Raw genomic sequence first — 23,702 nt, 5'->3', positions numbered from 1 at the left:
ATATTGTGGTTTGAGGCACGCAGGTGTAGTAAAACATTTACTGATTTTATAGCTACAATGAGGAATACAATGCTTGGATTTGATTAGAAGATTTACAAGTGAATGATAGAGATAAAACATTCTCATAAAAGGATACGCTGTCATATAACTGCAGGGAGGCCAACATACTGTAATAAATGAGTTGTGTGAAACATTTTTCCAAGGTAAAGATCTGCAGTTGACAAATAACAATGTAAAAATAAACAATGTAAAAACATGTTGGAAAAATATTCCAGACTAGGGGTGCATTTCACACAAACACAGCAAGAGAAAAAAGGGTATGAGTTTTAATTTATGAATTTCGTTTATCTGCTTTTTTAGACTTGGGTGTTAGTTTATCTGTGCATAATGGTGGCAAACTATTTGCCAAATGTAAAATGTTCATGGGGACAATGTGAGAATACACATCAAGACAATCCTCTGTGATACTGACTTCTTTGAAAACATCTGTAATTCCAGAGTTGCCAGCAAATGTTGCTCATTTTCTTGCAACATCACATACTACCACATAACTATCTAAAGACAAGGGATGTTACTCTTGAGTCTCTGAAAATAAATACATTCGTATAAGTTGTTTAAAGTTTGATACCACTTATTTAAAAGTTTCATGTCAGAAATGCAGTCACTGACACAGGTAACAAAAAATAGATAACAGGAAGCAATTTAAGGTTAACAGTTTCCTACTCAGATTTGGGTTTCCATCTCGGTCTAAAGTTCTGATTGGTTTGCCATGTAGAGAGAAGAACCTTAATCATTGCTTTTCAGTAAGACTCATCCATTGGATGTTTTGTAATCATAAACAGTTTGATTGCTCGTATCGTTTCTCAGGTTCATGACTGTTTCACCAAAATCGCCTGTCAAGGTATGATGAGTTTTTCTCCTTTTGTTGAGTGTAATCAGTTTGAGGTAAGATTAGTAGGATTTTATTCAAAACGGCAAGTGTTGAATACTTAATTTGTTACGATTAAGTAACCCATGCTTATATTTAACTTATCTTGCAGAAAAACCTCATGAGACAATTCCTGGAGATGAAACATCAGAAGCAAATACCTCCTTACATCACCTTGAAACCTAAAGGGATTGGATGATGGCAGAAAGATCCTTCCATTTAGAGTGAGTGAAGCAGTCATACACTTCGCCCTGTCAATAGTGTTAATTGTGTAATAGACCTAGTGTAATAGTACTAGTAGGACACCAGATGACTAACATTTACTAATGGTCGCATTGTGTTGTTTACTTACAGCATACTTCCACAGAGAACAAACCGCTTGACATTGATCAAGGTAAGTCTATTCGCTGAAAATTGAAACAATTTGTACTGTAATGAATGCCTTTTTTTTTACACCTTAAAATCTCTGCTCTGAAACTCTGCAAGGCCAAGGCATTGCGACTGTTGCCAAGCAGCACACATTTTGTTAATGTGATCGAGAGACTGAAGTTAATATATTGTAAATGCAATAAAGAAAAGAAGCACAGTAATACTAAAAAAACTATACTATAACTGAATGCTATTGAACTATTAAATAAAAAAACTGGCATAGAAGGGGATGAGTAATTTCACCTAGAAAAAAACAAAACACTGTAACTGCGATAAGGAAAAGAAACACAGTAATGCTAACAAAACAATACTACAAAATAACTAATAAATAAAATAAAGAGGCATATAACAGGAACAGGAAATATTGGGTAAATCTCAGCAGGAAACACATACATAAATAAGCAATACGGCACATTCACTACCAGACACTGTGCTTTCCATTAAAAGATACTTGGTTCTTTAAAACTGGACCAGTAGTGCTGACAGCAGTCCTGCAAAAACAGGAAAAAAAGAGGGGGGAAAAGGCGAGGAACAGGAAAACAACTAAGTGGAAAGAAATCGCAGCAGGGAACACATAATTAGAAACTACATCATATTTAACACGACTGAAAGACGCTGTTATTGAAGTATGTAAAAAGAAACACTGATACAAAAAACCTTTACAACTATAACTATAAAACTATAACTAAATACTATATGACTAAGATAAATAAATAAGATAAACTCTACAACTATAATACTATAATAAATAAAATACACAGGCATAGAACTGGAACAATAACCACATAGGAAAACAAATGGCAACATGGAACACAATTAGGAACTACATGGCATAGAACAGGAAAATAACTTATTTAGCCTTCTGGATCACCTTGAAAACAAAAGGGATTCAGAGAAAATGGGATTAGATGGGATAGATTCAGAATAACGTTTTCTCATTGTTTTCTCCCGAGCATGGACACGGTGACCTTAAGAAGCATACTGGCTGACAAGACACAAGCAGGGCCTTACAGCCGACCTCCACCGTTAACAGTGACTGTTGTGGCTATAAAAAAGTGGACCAAAGTCATGGAATGGGAGGAAGAGGCGGTGGCTGCAAAGTTGTTTAAGGCTAACCTGGCCTGTGCAGTGTCTGATGGGTCGACTTTATCCAAATTTAACCTTGTGGAGGAAAATATGGGGAAGATATCCGCAGGGAATACTTACATTATTAGGCAGTATGGCTTATATAGCATCAGTGGGAAAGACCCTGTTCTTTCTATTAAGATAGACGCAGTTTTTTAAAACTGTGCCAAAAGTGGTGGCACCAGATTTACAGAAGCAGGTAGAGGAGCTGTTAAGCCCCCACTCTACAATGCACTACTTAAGAGATGGTGTAACCGGCCATGAGGGAATAAATGTTTTTTGAATGCACAGTGGCGCTCTGCATTTTTTGGGGTCCTTACTAGGGGTGTAACGATACACTCGGCTCACAATTCGATCCGTAGCACAATACTGGGTTCACAGTACAATATGTATCTACTAGATATGTTGAACCCCCCCCCCAAAATTATAATTTAACAACTTCAAGAATGTGCAATATTTCAGGATTTTATTTCAACTTCTGGATGTTAAGTAACAATGTGTATTTTTTGTGTTACTGAACAACAAAACTGATGTTTTACATGACATTTGAAGACAGGACTTCTTAAAGCAGGTTGTAGTTGCACCCATTGCAAGACTTTGGCCAAATCCCATACTTTGTGTTACCCCTACCCCTAACCCCTACCCCTTATCTGGACACAGCATAATTTTGGTTGGCCCCACCAAATCTCACACCAAGGTGTTTTGAAAAGTTGGCAGCCCTGCATGACATTAATATCTAAGAAGTATTGCTATCTGCAAGGAAACCATTCAAGAGTGGAGATAACCCACCATTTGGAAGAAAGTGCATTAATAAACATCAATCAATTGATTGAGTAGGCCTCTGCTCTGAAATGTATGTGTGTGCAAACACTTGTTTGGCCACACCTACACGGTTGACGTGACCGGAAAATTACCCTTTCCGCAGCCGGTTCTACTTAGGGATTGGAAGGGGTGACTTCCGCCTTGCCGAAGAAAGTTGAGGTAGGGAGGTTTGTTGCCTTCTGGATTTTGTGAAATGGACAGCCAGGGGAGGAAAGTGGTGGTTTGTGACAATGGAACTGGGGTAAGTGTACAAGCGCTGTAAATTTTGACTAATTGTATGAATGTTCTATGCAGAATAAGATAACTAACGTTTCTCTGAAACAGGAAGTTGATCGTGCTCAGCTGTTATGCAGCTAGCCAGCAGTGGTTCTGTGTAGCTACAGTACATTACTAGTTAGTTCACTGTTGGTGGGTTAATTACGACTGAAACAATTCAGTTAAATGAACCAAATCAAATATTTTCAATGCACCATGCTAAACAATGTACACTTTTTTTCTTGCTGCCTAGAAGTCAAATATTTTTGGTATAATTTGTTATGTTAGGTTGGCTAGCCAGTAGGCTTGTACAGCATACATCTAGCTAACTCAGATTCGCAATCGAATCACTCGAAGCATATTAGGAAATTATTAGCTTATAAAGGAAATGATGTACCGACTATCTGCATCCCATTACCTTAGCTCCACGTCTTCGAAGGTGGTGCAATAATGGTGATGCTCGGTTTGCTAGAGAGGTGATCTGGAGGTTGTGTGTGTGTTTGTGTTGATGTTTGGAGTGGGCAGAAGCTCTTCTAGCGTAGCTTATGTATCTATCTTTGTTTATAGACACACATTTTTGGTGGTATGATCTTGAGAGGTTGTGTGCTCAATTTAAAGAATTGGAACTACGCAAAATTATTTTTTGAAGAGTTGAGTGGGGATATTTTCCCAATTTGTGAATAGACAAAGGTTCATCAATCAGAATAAATGTGAACGACAATAACAAGTCCTGGATAACTGGCTCTAGCCTCAAGAAATTAAACAGTATAATTTTTTCATATTTTAGTTTTTATGCATTTGCCCAAGTCAAATTAATTAAAGTGAAATTAATTACCTTAGGCTTTATGGACTTTTAGCCAACTCTATATCGGATAATATAGTGATAATACATTGTCGAACCTGTACAGAGCTGTAATGACACTTAATTACATCTCTTTGTTTTTCCCACTCTGCCTCTATATTAATCTCCATCACTGTCTCTATCATAGTTTGTGAAGTGTGGTTATGCAGGGTCCAACTTCCCAGAGCACATTTTCCCTGCACTGGTGGGCAGGCCCATTATCCGCTCCACCGCTAAAGTGGGAAATATAGAAATCAAGGTAAGTTCAGGGTTGTTCTAAGAATAGGAACATAGCTTGGCTATTTCCTCCCTTCCCTGTCTGACACTGTACTTCTTTCCTCCTGCTCCAACCCTTCATTCTGTCCTCACTCTGTGAAGTAGAATGCTAAGAAAATGGTAAGTGCAGAGTGTGCTGTAGAACTCCAGTTGCCTGAAAATAAATGCACATTTTGAATGCACTTCTTCTTCTGTGGTAACGCATTGTTTCTTCAACTTCTAACCCCTGTTCAAATTTGCAATTCAATTATTTCTTTGTCAAAATGTTTCTGGACTCATTGCCCCGTTTGTTCAGTGTGTTTGATTTGGATGTGTTTGTGTATTAAGTGCATTTTGCATTTATAATAGGCCTAATACATGGACAAATGCTCTATGCTTAACGTTTATCAGGTGGTTCGGTTTGCAGGTGGTTAGATTTGATGTTGGATGCTGGTCAGAGAGGCAGAAAATAGAACAGCTGGTATTCTTAAACAACAACCAATAGCAGCCTTGCCAGACACAAGCACACAAGGTGAAATAGTGGAAATGGCTGTTTTGGAGGGTTCAATGGAAATCCATAACAGGACTAGGCCTGGGCGATAAAATGGTGGCGATATGTACCGTGATAGACACTTCATCAATACCAATGTTTGATCATTTCTCTTAAATCCATTAAATATAAACAACCAGCAAATTATCAAGCAAGAAATTATCAATAATTGTCAGTATAGACTGAAATAAAAAATGTTATTGTAAAATGTTTTCAGTTACTTGTTCCCTTTTTAAAAAGAGTTTTTTTTACCCCCAAAATTGTACCGTGATGAAGAATTACAGTGTTTAGGTTAAGGGCTACCGGCTTGAAAGGGGAAGTACTAATAAAAATCTGAGGTATTGGTTTGTGCGGGAGGGTTGTTACCAAACTTCACTTCTGATGCTTCATTCAACCTTTGACCCCTGTCCCCAGGATCTAATGGTTGGGGATGAGGCCAGCGAGCTGCGCTCCATGTTGGAGGTGAACTACCCCATGGAGAACGGCATTGTCAGGAACTGGGACGACATGAAGCACCTGTGGGACTACACCTTTGGCCCCGAGAAGCTCAACATCGACTCACGCAACTGCAAGATCCTGCTCACCGAGCCACCGATGAACCCCACCAAGAACAGGGAGAAGATCATCGAGGTGCGTGTGTGAGCAAGCCTGCCTTTATCTAAGAGATTGCTAGCTATCCGTCAATTGTGAAACTACAAACACTCGCCTACTAATAATCTGTCTAGAAATAACATATTTTGCCTTTCTCCATTAAATTAATAAATGATTACATTAAACGTCATTATGCACATTGAGTACAGAAATACAGAGTGCAAAGACTGAAAACCTCATAATCATCACTAAATTGCAAAATTTACGCTGAGCCTCATGTTGTGCACGTGCCATATTAGGTCGTCTTCTCCATTTTATATCCCCACATCCCTCACTTGTTTCACGTCTTACATGTCCCTTTCCTCCTCTCTCGTCCTCCTCTCCCGTTGGTCCTTCAGGTGATGTTTGAGACGTACCAGTTTACAGGGGTCTACATTGCTATCCAAGCTGTGTTAACCCTTTATGCTCAAGGTAAAAAGGACAAACAACCACTTTTCACTTTTAATACACTTATTACTATTGCAAATAAAATAACTGTGATTTCTGATGTCATTTATTAGCAGTTACTTATTGACAGTGAAATGTCAAACTTTTGTGTGCTTACTGCTGACTTCTCCCAAGGCCCTGTCAACAGATATCCCCACTGTACTTATACAGTAGACAAACACACACCCAACTTCTAATGTTGATTATTAACAGCATAGCAGTTGATTGACTTATCTTTTGTGTGTGCATTTGACAGGCCTATTAACTGGTGTGGTGGTGGACTCGGGCGATGGCGTCACCCACATCTGCCCGGTGTACGAGGGCTTCAGCCTGCCCCATCTGACACGACGCCTTGACATTGCTGGGAGGGACATCACCCGCTACCTCATAAAGGTACTTTCTGCCTACACCAGTGTGTGAACGACACAACTAGCTGTCTATGCAACGTATCCCTCCGCCTGCTCTGTGTATGCCTGTGACAGGCACCTCAGCGGCCATTCCACGCACCTTATCCATGTGCACTCCCCCCCATCCCCATCCTTGCAGTTATTGCTCCTGAGGGGCTATGCCTTCAACCACTCGGCCGACTTTGAAACGGTGAGGATGATGAAGGAGAATCTGTGCTACGTGGGCTACAACATCGAGCAGGAGCAGAAGCTGGCCCTGGAGACCACCGTGCTTGTGGAGTCCTACACGGTGTGTTTCAGCATCCCTCGTGATATCTAACAGCTATACAATCTTTTCCACATATGTAAATAAAAAATGTACTCAGGTACTTACACTAGATTTTTATGTTTTGAGACTGAACCAAGACCCTAAACCACTTGTATTTTGACAGCAAACTTCATACAAGGAACTACTTTGTCATACGTACAGCTTTATAGATTCATGGGCATTTCAGAGGGATGGGATTTTCAATAAGCACCTTGACGTTGAAATGCTACTTCCAACTGGTGCTGAACTTCTTAACCAACTTCCCTTTCCTGTCCCAAACACATGGGGAAAAATATGTAGCTAGCGACAGCACTTGCACCCTACCATCTGGTTTCCAGGCAAGCTGATCCAAATGGGATTTTAAACGTACTAATGCATGCTACATGCGCAATGTTAGCTGTCGATGCTGATACCTAGGTATAGTACTAGGAAATTATGGCCAGCAGAATTTTCTTCTTCAAACATGCAATTTTCTAATGAACTAAACCACATAGGCTAAATGCACCAGGCCAAGATTTTTATTCAGCACATGTGGACCTGTGTGGCTAAAGCACAGTTCCGTTTTTTATATGTGACTCGTGAATAGAGGCTTTCTATGAACATACACACACAGACACACACCATACCTAAACTTCTGAATTTGGAAATATGTTTTACATAAATGTTACTGTTCACCCAATCCTATTTGGGAGTGCTCAAGCCTTCAGCGAGCACAACCATTGTTTTCTCTCATATATTATTATTTTTTTCCCCACCCCTAAGGTTCCCTCAATATTTGGACTACATAGACCACGCCGGTGTCAAAATGTTCGTCTTGGTCCCGATTGAGTTGTTAGTTTTTTGTATTTTTGCACGGTTTAGGCCAGGGGTGTCAAACTCCGGTCCTCGAGGGCCGCTGTCCTGCATGTTTTAGATGTTTTCCTGATCCAGCTCACCTGATTATAATGAATGGTCGTTATAACAACCCATTTAATTGAATCAGGTGTTTTGGAGCAGGGAAACATCTAAAACATGCAGGACAGCGGCCCTCGAGGACTGGAGTTTGACACCCCTGGTTTAGGCTTTAATTAGGTTTTTGTGGCAAAAAGTGCCTTGTGTGGCACAAGGTAACTCAGTGCTAGCCTAACGCCACAACGTCAGCACACGTTAGCAACGATGCATAGATACAACGTTTTAGTAAGACAGACAGCGATATCAGCGATCCCTCAGCATTAGTAATGTAGCTAAAAGTCTAGGAAAGTTGAAGCTACTTTTCGCTAGGTACTTACGAACATGTTTTAATCTGATAGACAAGTGGGTTCCCCTTTGTTCTTTTGGTGAGCATTCTCACAAGCCCTACTTACCCGGCGTCATGGAGCCGACCAGCTATATAGTTATTTAGCACTAGCTTTGCTACCTGCATATACCTACAGCTGGCAGCTGTGCTCCGTTTTGCTCCTAGATTCAGACCTAGCCCCAGTAAATTGTAGTGCTAGCTAACTACCAGACTTCTGCTATCGCAGGAGCTAACCAGTCGAAGGGTGTACAAAAATACAGGGTGTTGATATTCACAGCCTGGAAACATACCCATCTGCAACCAACGCAAGCACACTCCACAATTTCCCCAGAATTGTGCCCAGAAATTGTACCCTCTCTAGTTTCACATGCTCTTTCTCAGACACACAAAATACAATTGTTCTTGTCATCCTGAACTGAAAACAAGAGCCCAAAATGTTTTTAAGGTGTCTCTCCTTCTATTTAGCTGCCTGATGGTAGGGTGATCAAGGTGGGAGGTGAGAGGTTTGAGGCCCCTGAGGCTCTGTTCCAGCCCCACCTCATCAACGTGGAGGGGGTGGGGGTAGCAGAGCTTCTCTTCAACACCATCCAGGCAGCAGACATCGACACCAGGTGAGATCCTGTGCCAGCCACTTCAATCCCAAAACTTTTTATTTCCAGTTCTGTGACATGAGTTTTAATGTATGCCTTTTAAATGACCTAATCCAAAACTTGAAGGTTTTTTTTTTTTATCATTGTTTCTGTTATTATTATAATAATGTAATGTGGATGATGTATGACAATTCAGTATCCAAAGTTTGATTTACACATTTCAACCTTTTGCATTTGTGACAGTGTTTATGCAGACCAGATCATGCCATATATCTTTCATAAAAGGTACATTTCTGACAATGTATAGTTAATATCCCTCTGTTTACGTGTGTGTTTCGCAGGTCTGAGTTCTACAAACACATTGTGTTGTCGGGGGGCTCCACCATGTACCCCGGCCTGCCCTCTCGACTGGAGAGAGAGCTCAAGCAGCTCTACCTGGAGCGCGTGCTAAAGGGAGACGTCGATAAGCTTTCGGTGAGCGACACGCATGCACGCTTTCAGTTACAACAATGCAAAGACAACACACTGACAGATTGACTGTCATAATTATACTTTGCAATGAGGCTAGTTAAATACACAGTTCCTTGACTCACTGCTGATCATTGATCTTCTGTTGTACTTTCTATATGCACTATTTGTCGCTTTAGATAAAAGTGCCTGCTAAAATAATTAAATAAGTTAACTAATTAAATATGTTTAGTCCAAACCAGCAAAATCCATCTTTCACCAAAATTTAGTGCAGTAATAGAAACAACCACTAGGTATAGACAGAAACAATGCTTTGACTTCAGTGAGCTGGAATGGACTTCATTGAGGAAAATCTGATAAAAAAAAAAAAAAAAGAGGGCACTTTTTTTTCCAACCCCTTTGCCATGCATAAATCCAAAATGTTGAATCTCACCATTCTAATGTCTGCTATCTTATGTTGGATTGTAAGCATATGAATTTTAGTATGTTAGGCATGAGACCACTTCTCAAAATCTAAACCCCACTTGGCTTGTTTTCTCTTGTAGAAATTTAAGATCCGCATCGAGGACCCTCCTCGGCGTAAACACATGGTGTTCCTGGGAGGGGCCGTGCTGGCAGACATCATGAAGGACAAGGACAACTTCTGGCTCACCAGGGAGGAGTACCAAGAGAAGGGCGTACGAGTGCTTGAGAAACTCGGAGTCACTGTCAGATAAAGCGTGCACACACACACGCACACATACACATAGACAAGTGTAACTAATGATGCTGGAGAAATAAAAGATTGATTATCAGAATAATTCTCATTTACACACACTATTGCAGAGTATATATCTATTTATCTTCCTTCTCATTTTTGCTGTATTACACCATCATAGGGTGTAATCATTACACCTCTCCTTTCTTCTCTCATATTCATCCACCCCTCCCAGACTTTTCCATTGATGTTCGGTGGATGCTATGGTGTGACTTGGGGCCAGGGTGTGCACTAATAAAAATGTAGAAAGCACATGATAGGTAAAAGCAATATGACAGATGTGTTTGTGTGATTAATAACCTGTGGATAGACTGCAAATGTTAATAAGTACATTTGCTCACAGAGCTTATACAGATACACATGATCTGCTTACCCTGTGTTGTCAGACATGTGAACGAAGACCCAGGGCCATGGTGGATATTGGGATGTTGTTATAAAAAGGATTTCTCTGTTTTCGTAGAATAATCTTAGGCCCAGTTTAAACACTTCATAAGTGTGTTGTTCCTTCCCTCCTTAAGGTAATCTCGTATCCAGCATATTCAATTGGGATGTAAACAGTCTTGTTCTGATGTCTCAAATCCAGACATGTTAAATTCGATAAAAAGCCCTCAATCTGAGTTAGAAACGTATAAATCTATGTTAGGTAATGTGACAATGAGACAAACAAGTGAAGCTAGATACCTGGTCCCAAATCAAAACAAGCCCCTACCCTGTACTTGTAAAAAATGTTAAGCATATTTTAAGGGTGAAGAGATATAGTATGTATTGTTCTGACACGGTTTTAAGTTGCCTCCCACCACCTCCACTTCTTGATCTCACAAGTGCTGAGGGGTTGTCCCTACAGCTTGCACCCTATGGCTAAAGCTACAAATCCCCTCATTTCTTTCAGTTTTGAACGTATTCCATGAGGACTGAACAAGTTTGAAACATTGTTTTATATGCATCACAATAACTTTTCTATCTTGGGAGAGAGATTTCTTTTGCTTATTTTCTGTCAGATGTATTTGTTTTATATAGTTTTTTTTTTTTTTATATAAACGTATGTTAATTTTAAATGGAGTACATGCTCCTTGTTATTATGAAGAAATTATGAGAATGATGTATTTAAGGGACTCCACTACAAACCTTGATTAGGGTAACGGTACAAATGGTCCTTGAAGATGGTTCCAAATTGCCTGATTTGTTGTCAGAGATTGTACTTAGTCATTGTCTTTGAAATGGAATCTTATCACCGTTAAGTATTTGAAAAAGATCATTGTTTTAAGTTTTGGCTTTAAGAACAGTAGTGGCTGTAGATGTTTGGCCTTATTGCTTATCCTTTGTCCTGTCCGATGTACAGAAGTGCAACAGGGTGAGGAGAGCAGCCTGGAACCAGGTAGGCCACTACAAGGGTAAATCTGTTGTATGCTACTGACTGAGATATTATGGTCTTGCCCTCATGATGAACATTATATATTTTGGAGAAACTTTTTTTTGTTGTTGTCATGAATGTACATTATTTCCATATAATTTGTTGAGTGCCAAGAGCAGTTATTGTTAACTGAATGCTGTTAACTTGTTTTTTTTCTTGTATAGTACATAGTATAACTGTTTAACGCTGATTTAAATAAAAATAATTGATTTATAAATACATCACTAGGTGTGTTATTCCACTTGGGTAAATTAATATCTGTCTTCTAAAATGGCTAGATGGCAGCCTTAGGATGTGGTGAATGCTAACAAAGATTACAAATGGTGCTTGATTGAGTGACTCTTTTATTTTATTTTTTATTAGTTACCCTGTTATATGCTGAATTTTGTGCGAGAGAGGCTTCTCTCCTACTTAGGTCAAGAGGTCATGCTGTGGAGACCACTGTAGTCCACATATTTACGTATTGCTTGAGTTGTCTTTTGATTTATGGTGTCCGGTCCACGAGTGAATTGAAGAGATTCATTGAATGACTTCAGTAATCGTTATATCAACAGTAATAAGTGAATATGTGATGTTATGTGAGCAAAGCGTTTATTCAAATTAAATAAAGTTGAGTGAAAAGTGTTGAGAGGTATTTACAAAGCTCACTATGTGATCAAGCTTGATGCGCCTGATGATCGCGTGATCAGATCTGAGGAAAGGCACAGAACGTCTGCAGGTTTATAGTAAAATTAAAATACTTTAATTTTGCTTTACATTAATATCATACACATGGCTTTGGCTCTCCCTATTCCATCTCTTCAGCTCTCTCAATACCTTGATATGTTTCTCTCACTTTTTTATTTACCGGGGCAAAAAAGACTGCAATGTCCTTTCCACATTTCAATCAGAGAAAGTATGTTATTGTGTTTTATGTAGTCTCAAACAACAGGAAACTTTCCAAAAGTGTCAAACAGGAGGAGAAAATAAAAATTTAGCTTGGCAAATATTTTGGGATTGGAAAGGAGAGTTTATCAGAATTAATGGAGAAAACCTTGAAGAATTTTGACAAAGACAATCAGGAATCTTTGGGTGAGTAGCAATTGAAACTCTGTCCCAAAGCTAACCAAAGCTATTACTCAGCCTTTTCTGTGTAGAAGAGAGGATACTAAGGCTGACTTGCAACCACATGCACTTGAGTTTGACTCTCCATACAACCTGTTGATGTTTGCCAAACATGAACATGTTTGTTGTCCAACTCTTGATCTTATACTATGTACATTTTTATAATATTTTGCCATTTTGTGGAGGAACCCGCATCGGCTATATTTCGGGAGCTATATTAGAAAATTAATTGTTTACTTATGTTGTTTCTTTTATCAATTTCCATTCCCTCCATGCAGTGCAGGGCCTAGCACATTTGGTGCCTTAGGCAAGGTTTATCTACAACCCTCGATGTCTTGCTTTGAGGTTAACAAACCAAATATTTTATTATTTTAAAGGTGTTGATTCCCTTGATTCTGGCATGACAGTACTCAAACCCCAATGGAAGGAACTAATTGAGAGGGAGTGGATTCGAAGAGAAAATTAATTGATGTATGATGTCATACACAAGCTATCCATTCAATGGGAAAATTATGGTAAACAAGTTTACACTTTTGAGAATCCATAATAAAAAAATTAAAAAATACTTGTTGATTTAACATAAAATACATAAGCCATGTAATTTATAGTCTGTTTCTTGTAAACAGAGAAAACCTCTGAACTTGATCTTCAAGGAAGGGCAAGAGTTCATCAGAAAGTCAGCTCATGGTTAAACAGCCATGGATATCATTCTGGTGCTGGAAGCGTGGAAACTCCCGAGATCAGTGACAGAGAGCAGTTGCAATAAAGAAATATCTTCCTTAAAGTCCAGCAGAAAGGCTTAAGATGCACTTGTTCCGGGAGTACAACGGTACCAATGATTTGCTGGACCTGATGTTAGTTTCCTCCAGGAACACAATGACTCTTGTTGAGGGACTTGTTGCTCTTGTTGGTTAGTTGTAACTGATTTAACTTTTTGTAGTCGCTGTGAATTACATTATTATTGCTAGTTTTTTTCTACAGGTACACTATTGCACCTTTTGAGGTTCATGTTGTATAATTGTAACTTGTTTAACTACATGCTCTTATAGTTCTTCCCATTGGCTCCTATTTGCTTTTCACAATGTATGCTTCATGTTTTGTCTACCCGCAATGTTTTGGGGCTATCTTGTTATGATCAGTGACCTATGCACTTTTGTAAAGCTCTTGGAACTCGCTTTGGATAAAGCGTCTGCTAAATGAATAAATGTAAATGTAATCTCGGTGTCGACTTCCAATTCATTTTCAATGAAACTGGGCTTTGACGCTCGCGTAGGGCATTGTGGGAGCGTCAACGCTCAGTTTAATTGAAAATGAATTGGAAGTCAACGCTGACGCTCCTCCGTCCCCGCCGCCCCGCCGCCCCGCCGCCCCTAAAACTTATGTTTAGTTAAGAATATGATTAAATTTTGTATGATAATTTTGGACAGTGTGCGTGGACTCTTGGATATTAATAAATATGATCAATCTGCAGATTGAGAGAAAAACCAGACCTCTGACAAGAAATGACAACACAACACCAGGTTTAGGTCTCAATCATGTCTCTCTCTGCTCTGAAGGCCAGAGGACCATCTTTTATAGGGCAAAAGAATGTAAACATGGATAGTGACAGCCAGGCAGTAATGACGTTACAACAGTCTCAAAGAAAGAAATTCGCAGCTCCCAACACATGACCACTCTCAGACTAGAGAGATCATAGTAGGCGCTCTCCTTGTAGTCATTACAAGGGACGTTTACCCAGTACTTTTCTCCTGACCCCGAACATCTATTAACCCTGACACATAGACACAATCTACTCTTATTAATAGCAAGCTTACATGAGAACATACTAACTGGTATCCAATGCAACGACTAGTTCTATTGATTAGTGAATAATGTTAGCACACAGGAACTTCCAATTTCTTCCACAAATCCTGTGTATTAGTGGTACCAGACCTAGAATACCTGCTGTATGTTTTATTGGTGTATGAAATAAATTGACAATTTTTTTTGATAACTTGTGAAGTCTACTGGTTGTTCACTGAAGCCCCATTCCAGATCCTTGGTTTAGCTAATGACATCAGAAACGATTACAACGTTACAGTTGCTTCAGAGTATGGGATGATGCACTTCAGATGTCCTGGTAAGGTTATTAATTCTGCTCAAGCTAATCTTTCACTGAACTCTCAAGATAGACAGACTCACTTGTCATGGCTATGTATGTACACTGTGATAACAACTTTGAATTTGATTATGGACTATCTTTGTGGGTGCTGAGGATTTTTGGTGGTATTTTCTGTGGATCACAATTTTTGTTTCTATTGTACGATCTCAACATCATCCATAATAAGGTCCTTAGACAATCAACAGTCCCAAAAGAATATCAGGTGGAACTTCAGTTATAAGTGTTTGACCACAAGATGTCAGCAAATGCTTATATATTATTTTAGTCCCAGACTGACATCTTGAGATTTCAAAATCAAAAACACTTTCCTTCATTTGTATCTCACAATTTTGTAATTACACAAATGTACATGTCTTTTGCCTGTCCCTGCAAACCCTGACTGTTAGGGGATGCAAACAAGGTACTTTTGGAAAATTACAACTTTTGGACATTATTGTTTCACTGATATTGCTGTATTCCATGCATGTAAACTCTCAAATAATATTTTACCTACCAATTAAAGATTATTTGGGACAAGATTAACATATAGATACATGAATATATACTTAATATATTGTTAAATCAACCTTCAAATACCATATTGTTGGTATTGTTACTGTCGGTACAGTGAAGGTCTTGCTAGAGCACCGTCAGAGGCCAAGGGTCTGGTTGCCCAAACACATGGACTCAAAGTCACTTTATTCTACATGGTCAGGGGAAGTGTTGTCCTGCACAGTTCCTACAGCTCTGTCCTCCTCTTCTCTGTCAGTTACGGGCAGAGCTCCTTCTGACGCCTCCTCTTTTTAATGCTTCCTTTTGGCTAAGTTCAGCCAAGCCTGCTCCACTTTGTTCTTCACTGGCATAGATGTTTTTAGTGTTTCTCTTGCACTGTGATGTTTATCTATTCCTTGATGCCCTGGGTTACAGTAGGTTCACATAACTGTGTATTTTGCTAATCTATCCGCAGAGTGGGCATGCCCTAAAGGTTTGTGCTACATACTGATAGGGTACTGTGCAGGAATTGTGAAACATCTGTGTTCTGATTGGACATACGCATCTGTTGGGACCCAAAAGTTGAGCTTTTCTGTCCCACCTGCGGCCATGATGAAAATGCAGTCTTACAGTGATTGCGCTGAACTGTTACATACAATAGTATGTAAACTTACATAAGAATGTGAACCATACTATAGTTTCTCCCCAGCCTCTCAGGGACTGGTGAGTTTCTAAAGTCACCCAGACTGAAGCGAGAACCATATTGTTGTTGACATATAACTCTGGGTCCAACTTACAAAGCTATAATTGTTGATATACCCTTTGGTTTAAATAGTTGCTGATGGAAGGGTTTTCACACGCAACACTACTATATTGCAATGGACACAATAAGTAAGTAGTCAACTTTCAGATTTTAATTTAAGTATTTAATAGATCCTTTAATAGAATAATCCTAAACAGTTTTATATGATTAAACTAAAATAACATTCAAAGACTACTATTTTTACCAATTTACTAACAACATTTTGAACACACAGTTGTGCCATCCATAACAAAACTGTAGCAGTGTTAGTCTACTGTATTTAAAACAAAAAAATGTAATGTTAATGTAATTACCAAAACAGTCGAAGTTGTAATACAATGTACATAGTTTAACAAAACCCCTCACATAGCTGTGGGCTCAGAATGTATTACAGATCCATTTCAACTAAATGCAGAAAAAAACACATCGTTTTTTTTGTTCTAATGAAGGAAATAGAGGAACTCATTAATAAAGGAAAATAAGCATATTATTTTGTTCTATTTGTTATATTATGTTCTTAATGCCAGTAATAGGTCTACTTCACTCACTAATAGCTTCAGATTCACACACTGTAACGTCTGGGGCCTCAAACAGGTTTATTCCTGCTCGTGTGAGTTCTGAAAGTGTGTCATGAAGGGTGTTTTTTTGTACTCATCTCATAGCAACTTCTCTTGGTTTTGAAATGGGGAAGCGGGCATGTTCATAAAGGATTTGGGGGGGATGTGAGTGGGATGGGAGGTCTCTCCAAGGACATCAAACTTCCTCTGTCAATTCCCTAATTACGGTTGCACGGATACAAACAAAACCTTGTTGCCCACAAGTGTGCATCAAATAAATGAGCCATGACTCAAGCTGCCTATGAAAACACGCCCTACGATCTTTGAGTTCTAACGGCAGCAGGGAAGGGATGCCTCCAGGTGTGCACGTGGTTCATCTCAGCGTTGCTCAACTCAGGTCCTCCTAGCTCAAATAAGATGCCGTGTTTTCTCACTGGCTCACACTCTCCCGCTGCTTCAGGCCTCTGCATACATGACGCTAATTGTTTGTGCTACTTGTGCCAAGTACCGACTGTTCCCAGCACATTCTACAGACAGGAGCCCGGTCCCTCAGCTGCTTTTGGTGTCTGTTTAAGGGATAAAAAGATGTGTATTGCCATCTGTAGCCCCCCTCCAAGTCCTCCTTCATCTGGCCTGTGGCTGCCAGCACGTCACAATACTACACGCTCACAAAACCTCAGAGGTTTCTTCAAACCCCTTTTTTAAAACAAGGAAATATAAATGACACGAGGAGTATAACTGCAAAAATATGAAACAATAATTCAGGGCGTTCTTGGTTTGACGCCTACTGACGCATCGCACAGTGTTCAGAAAAAACACACAGACAATGCAAAACCTATTCGGTCACCACCGAATTTCTGATTTAATTGACTCTTACAAAACCAATGCATTTACATATGCAGATGTATGATGTTGTAGGCTATGTATATTACACTAATTCCCTGATGTATGGAGCCAGTTTGCATGCTCACATGCATCTATATCAAATGTAATATTCATCAATAATTTCACCAGCATGTGGCAGTGTTGTCTAGCTAGTCACCAGTCCTTTGTTTCTCGCTTGTCCCCTCAGATCAGGAAGCCCAGTGGCAGGTCTATGCCGTGGTCCTTTGAAAATGTGTTTTTCTTGTTGGTCCTGATAAATGCAGTTCTGACATATAGAGTACACGAGGGTCCCTGTTTTGTCACTCTTGTAATGACACATGTTGAATTGTTATCCTCATGTTTATTATGGGATGCCACAATGCATCCCTTTGTAATGGCAGTCTGTTTAGCACCATCTCAGCAGTCAGAGTAGGTCTGCATGCATGAATGCTAAGTGATGCTAATCATAGCAAAGTGGTCCGCCAAGACAACATTCCTTATTTTCCTTCCCAATTGACTTCTTGCCCAATTGAAATTTGACATTCTTCAGATTTGTCCTCCATTTGACAACTGTTTCCCAACATGACAAGCATGTTAAGAGATCTCACCAGACACAGTTGGAGAAAGGTTGAAATTGATTTGCTCAAACTGGGTGGCCGTACAGGACTGAGGTGGGGCCTGTTGGTGAGGGCCAATATTATAAAATTATTTCGGGCACACAAAGAAGCTCTGTTCAGCATCCATCTCCCTTTGAAATTTTCAATTTAGATGGCGATGATTGAGAACATTGACTGGCAACGAGGTAAAAGAAGGTGGTGTCTGAGTAAGCAGGGCCCAAAGGGGACTCAAGAAGGCGGGTGGGGGTGGGGGTGGGGGTGGGGGTGGGGGAGTCAAATAGCAACAATTGACTTCCTCTGAGCAGTAGACATACTGACCTACCATGCAGTCAGATTACTAATCCTAGCGAAAGTGATAGGCTATTTACATAATCTACATAATCTAAGTAGACTAGATTACCTGCGTAGATTGCCTGCGTGAACTCAAAAAATCGGCATCCAATGATCAAAAAGTATCTTCCCACTAGATTGATTGTGTCCGTAAAATACAAGAATGTGTACCAACTTTGATGGTGGTTAGAGCTCACTTATTTCACTTTCCAGTATATCACATAGCTAATTTAACAGTCAGACAAGTCGCAGGACTACAATAAACATGACCAATCATTAAGATCGGACCGGCACTAATGATTGGACAGCATTCGGACTGAATGCAATGATTGGACAGGCTACTTGTCTGTCTGCCTACCTACCTACCTCCCGGCAGTAGTCAGCTCGTTTATGTGTTTTGGGGGAGTGGCTTTGAAGGAATATTTTGGTTTGAATCCTTTTGAACTCTAGCTAAATTTGCTAAGTTCGCAAATCTACCTTTACCCTGCCTTTAACTTGCCAAATTGTTGGTTCAAAATGATCCCGTCGCGGGTGTTGATAATATAAAGGTAGGTCCATCTATCTTATAACTTACTCTGCAACAACTGCATCTTCCACCACTTAGCAAAGACTGACATTCTTGTACCTAAGACCTCAATCTCCTCATTGATTATTTCAATGTAACTGTGTGTATTAGGAAGTAAAAAAAGGTGTCACATTACATTCCAGCCTTCACTGACTATATTTAGGTGAATTTGGGATTGAACTTTTAAGATACCCTTTAGTCATGGAAAATGTTGATAAATTATCCCCCAATGCGAAGATTCTCTCTATTGGCAGGTCTGTCTACCTTTCTCTGTTTAGGGATAAGCCAGTAAAATTCATTACTATCTCTTCTTTTGTGTCTCTAACCCCAGTTTAAAAATTTCTCGAATCTGCAACAATACAAACCAAGGCCTGAGTGGCAGGTGTGCTTGTTTGACTTTTAAATCATCTCAGCATCTTTTCTATTAACCTAGCACGTAAATAAATACAGATTTCAATTTCCATGGAGTCACGCAATGAGGTGACAGTCCTCAAAAACATCAAACGAGAGTGCTTCAGGGCACGTGAGGCTTGCCGAAGCCCAGGCTAAGAGAGGCACTGACACCTTGAGCAAGGTGCAAAAAAGGAAGAAAAGGTTGTCAATTCTTCAGAAACAATTAGGAAGTGAGCTTTTGGATTTGGAGCAGGCAAGTCTCCTGGCTGTTTAATGTCTTTGACTGGCAATGTCATCTGCAATGTGTGCCACTCATGCTCTAGAACTCCACAACTAGATGCACCCAGGTTCTCAGATACCATGTCTGTCACACCAGGCCTCACTGCAATTTGGATACAGAGCTTCATCTGGGGGTACTACTCCCCCGAATAAGAACTCTGGTCTGATCATTTTTGGAAGCACACTTGATTAATTTCAGGTTGCGGCTGTGGGGAAACTGTAGCCACATAGCAAATATTAAGACACACGATGGCATTGGTGGATGCAATCTATCCACTGAATTCTATCATGATGCAGTTTGATAACGGCTCAGGCATGTACAGTAGCAAAGCTGTAATGCTCATCTCATATTTTCCTCTACAGTCTTTACTGTAATCATGTTACTACACTAAATAAACATATTGCCAACCCCAATACTGTATCCACAAACTCCTACAGTAATACTTGCAGTTCCTATTTAACCCTATCTTTAACAGCTTGCTTGGGAAGAATGTCTCTTTGTCCAAAGTCTTTTCTGTAATGTCCTTCCTCCTACATTACTCTCACATTTGCCTACACAAAGTCCAATCCTTACCAAGCTTGACGTGCTAATGATAATGTTAAGACTCAGACTCATTTGCCATGGCAATTGGACTCTTTATTGAGTCGATTATCAGCTTTTTCAGTTAGATCAACCCTCTGCAGTGTCTCAGGGCACGGAAGGAACAGCGAGGGGGAGAGAGAAATTGGGACAATAGAGGGAGACTCCAGTCAAGTTTCTCCAGGCTGCTTGTCATGAGAATGAGATATGTGAATGTTGGAAGCCCTGAAAGTGTGTGTGCATGTGAGAGAGATGGGGGTGGTGTGTGGGAATATCAGACCCAGGGGGTAGGGGAGTGGGTGTTGGGGAGGAATGTGGACAGTGAGACTTTGGTGTGTAGGGAGGGGCAGGGTGGCTGGAGGGGAAGCTGGATATCACAGTGCACCCAGTGTAATAGACCCCGACACACACCACATCTGAAGTTAATCCAATCAGGGGTAGACGCGACGCTCCCATCCGCCCAAGACACACAAACATAAGGTCAAGAGCAGCTTGTATTAGCACAAAGATGTCAGGGAGAAGTGGTGTAGATAATTGACTTTCAACGTGTTGTAAAGGGAACGAGAAATAGAGAGGTAGCCATGGAGAAGGAGAGAGATGGAGAGGGACAGGACGCAGACAAAGACATTGTCATTTAGCTGCAGTTTGTCACAGCAGTCCCACTTTTCCCAAGTTTTCTGAGGACATAATTCCACCTGAAAACTCGGGGATCCAAAAAGTGTCTACATAAGTGAAGCAAACTGTTAAAACATGGTATGCTACGATGGATTCTAAAGACAGGACAGGAAAAACCATGCAAGGTACTATATCATGTGTTGCATTTTATCTTTACTCAGGGGCAGGCCGATCATTGTCAAAGGAGGCAGGTTTTTTTTTTTTTACAAATCGAATAGAAATACTGTCGCCCTCACAGGCAACTGAAATTCCACACATGAGGGGATGTAACATTCTAAAAGGCCTATTTACTCTTTTCATTTCCTCGTGTACATACAAGATGAGAGAGTGTGGGGCTCTGTGTATGAAAACAGGGCCCGGACTAATGTTCCATGAAGACCATGGTGAATTCATATTGATGGGAAAGCAGCTTCAGAAGCCCAACAGCCATGATTTTTTCATAAGCCGCGGGGAACAAGAAGTCAGTCAGCTGACAGGTGCTAAAGCTGCCAATAGCACTGTGGATAAGAGATGGGACACAGAAGAGAGCCAGAGGAAGTGAGAGAGAGAGCAAGGCTGTCTTTTCTTTTCAAAACGCTTCTCTAAACAGAAACCGAGACTGCCGCATGTGTGTGCGCTCTCGCCGCTCCCTGTTCAGTTCCGTAGCTGGGGAGGATTTTACGGCGTCGATTTTGTAAACACCAGAATGCATGTCAAGTATGATGAGTCTTGATAGCTGTAAAACATACCCAAGGACTACTCCTTACTTATTATCTGCAATGAGGAGCCCTGGAGCTGTGTCTGCACCCTCCTGTCTCTGCTCCTTGCACGTCACGCCACAAGTCCCTCTCTGGAAAGCATTGATTATTTTGGCATGAGCCAGTGAGAGCGTGAGGTGTGATTCCTTTGTGTTCCTTCTGAGGAAAGAAATCTGCAAAAACAAATATTTTTCTGAGCACTGTGCAGCCACACGAAAAATACGAGCACACTGGGAGGAATAAAGATGATGGATTTGCCAGATGATGTGTGAGTTTGTGTGTGCGCGCGTCTGTGTTTGTGAACAGGAGTGAAGTATCTGGAGTACGAGATTTTAGCGTGCGTGTGGAATGGTGTGCATCTCCTCATTCCTTTATGTTTGTGTGTGCATGTGTTCGTTGTGTATGTGTGTGTCTTAGTTGTAGGTTCCCTCCGAGTCCCAGACTGCCAACCTAGGGCCATGCCTGGGTTCCTCCAGTCAACTTTACTGCCTTCATCTGGCTTGATTAATGACTGCTCGCCTTATCAGTCCCTCTCCCTGCAGGCCCAAGTGGCTCCCTCGAGCCTCTATATGCCCCCAGCCTCGAGCTTCAGTCTTGTTATTAACACACGCACACACATCAACACACATGCTCACACACTAAGACTCAAGAGTAAGGGATGCATGGTCCCCAAGGAGCCCTGAGAAACCGAGAGAAGAGGTGCCAGGTATGGGATGGTCCGAGCTAAAGGCAACCATCATTTCACCGCCCAATGACAGAGTCTCTTGTCTGGGTTGGCTGTGGTCCCCTTAGCTCAGCAAACATCCATCAGCCAGATATTACAGTAATCCAAAGGTGATACATTAGCCTGAGTGCCAGGGGGACAGTGTGCGTGTGATGGATACCTCCAACACTGGCTGCCTTTGTCACAGAGGCCTTCTCTCTCGAGGAGCATGAACACCGAACAGCCAACTCCTCTCTACGCTCATGTGGTTATCTGAATGTATTCCACTGTAATTCACCCAGTATTTTATTCTTAATCACACTGCCCAAAGGATTGAAACGTATTTCCGCCAAAGAAAGAGGTGCAGAGTTGCGAGCTGTTATGAAAGCAATACATTACTACAGCACTTAGCAAGCCAGAGAGAGAGAAAGAGAGAGAGATGAGGATCGTCTCACCGTGCGGTTGGGATGTGTTTATAAGACTTTGTTAGTGCCTCGCTGGCGCTTTGATTCAGACTATGCATATTACTTATGTCTGAGACTCCATCTCGTACAGCATTTACATAAATTTCACCTCAGGGTTATTATCAATCCGATTTATTTGCCCCAGTTATGTTTATTATTATGTTTTATGGTTTTTATTCCGTGTTAAACGTCTTCAAGGAATCTGCCCCAGTATGTGTGTCTTGTTCCTGAAAGGGATTGGAAATGCTTTCCAGAACTGTGAGAGCCAATAAACAGACAACCACCCGCTTTTGAATACATCTTTAATGTTTTATGTATGGCAAACGCGATAGCTTAGGGCAGGTTCAAGGCCAAACACTGAGTGTTGACAGCGGTTCGTATGGTTGGATACACATTGAACGCAGACAGGGAGGGACCGCGGGGTTGAGCAAGGTTTCACATATGGGAAATGTGAGCTGTCTCTTCTATATATTTACCTGATGGGCAGGCCCGAGCTAAGAGAATGGAAACATGGTCTTGGCTGGAACTTTACTCCTCTGGAGCTGTGAAGGAAAGCCGCCAGCAGGAGTCAATCGGATCTGGACACAGTCATCCTTTTTCTGCTGCTGCTATAGAAGAGCTGCATGGACAGTGTGGTGTGGGAATATTTGAATCAGTGCTCTCTGAGGCCTCTGTCTCTGGTGAGAATCAAAGACAGAGCTGGACGAATGCCTTCACAATGCTTTGCTTAGTTTCAGATGTGAATATCTGTTCCACATTAGATGACAGAATTGAAAAGAACTGAATAGAATTAGTTCTCTCAGAGGCATGCTATCTCTTTCCAATCGTCTGTCAGATCATTTTAACACTTTTGGCTTCCAGTTAGCAATCTGCTGCCTGCAATGAGAGCAGGTGAGTGTCAT

The 23,702-nt window shown here is 40.7% G+C and overlaps 1 protein-coding gene and 1 long non-coding RNA gene across 2 annotated transcripts; both read left to right on the top strand.

Annotated features, from left to right (window-relative positions):
* Positions 1-822: 822 nt before the first annotated feature.
* Positions 823-2,494, top strand: LOC146268060 (uncharacterized). Its single transcript, XR_014768785.1, has 3 exons — positions 823-1,152; positions 1,283-1,322; positions 2,311-2,494. It is a non-coding gene; the product is annotated as an uncharacterized LOC146268060 (long non-coding RNA).
* Positions 2,495-3,409: 915 nt separating this feature from the next.
* On the top strand, positions 3,410-11,719 carry LOC146268059 (actin-related protein 2-B). Its single transcript, XM_084710088.1, has 9 exons — positions 3,410-3,545; positions 4,549-4,659; positions 5,620-5,835; positions 6,195-6,267; positions 6,539-6,675; positions 6,829-6,978; positions 8,738-8,883; positions 9,204-9,336; positions 9,876-11,719. Exons 1-9 carry the CDS (start codon positions 3,498-3,500, stop codon positions 10,044-10,046), a joined length of 1,185 nt encoding a protein of 394 aa, XP_084566214.1. The 5' UTR covers positions 3,410-3,497; the 3' UTR covers positions 10,047-11,719.
* Positions 11,720-23,702: the final 11,983 nt, after the last annotated feature.

Source organism: Hypomesus nipponensis, chromosome 11, assembly GCF_054491055.1.
Source record: "Hypomesus nipponensis isolate SF chromosome 11, ASM5449105v1, whole genome shotgun sequence".
NCBI classification, from domain to species: domain Eukaryota; kingdom Metazoa; phylum Chordata; class Actinopteri; order Osmeriformes; family Osmeridae; genus Hypomesus; species Hypomesus nipponensis.
The sequence above is the reverse complement of the archived record's forward strand: the minus strand, read 5'-3'. Positions and strand labels throughout refer to the sequence as shown.

Excerpts from the sequence above, each read along its gene's own strand:
- LOC146268059 (XM_084710088.1), top strand. The coding sequence starts at position 3,498 with ATGGACAGCCAGGGGAGGAAAGTGGTGGTTTGTGACAATGGAACTGGG. Across the intron at positions 4,660-5,619 it reads TGGGAAATATAGAAATCAAG|GATCTAATGGTTGGGGATGA; the intron begins GTAAGTTCAGGG and ends CCCTGTCCCCAG. Across the intron at positions 6,268-6,538 it reads GTTAACCCTTTATGCTCAAG|GCCTATTAACTGGTGTGGTG; the intron begins GTAAAAAGGACA and ends TGCATTTGACAG.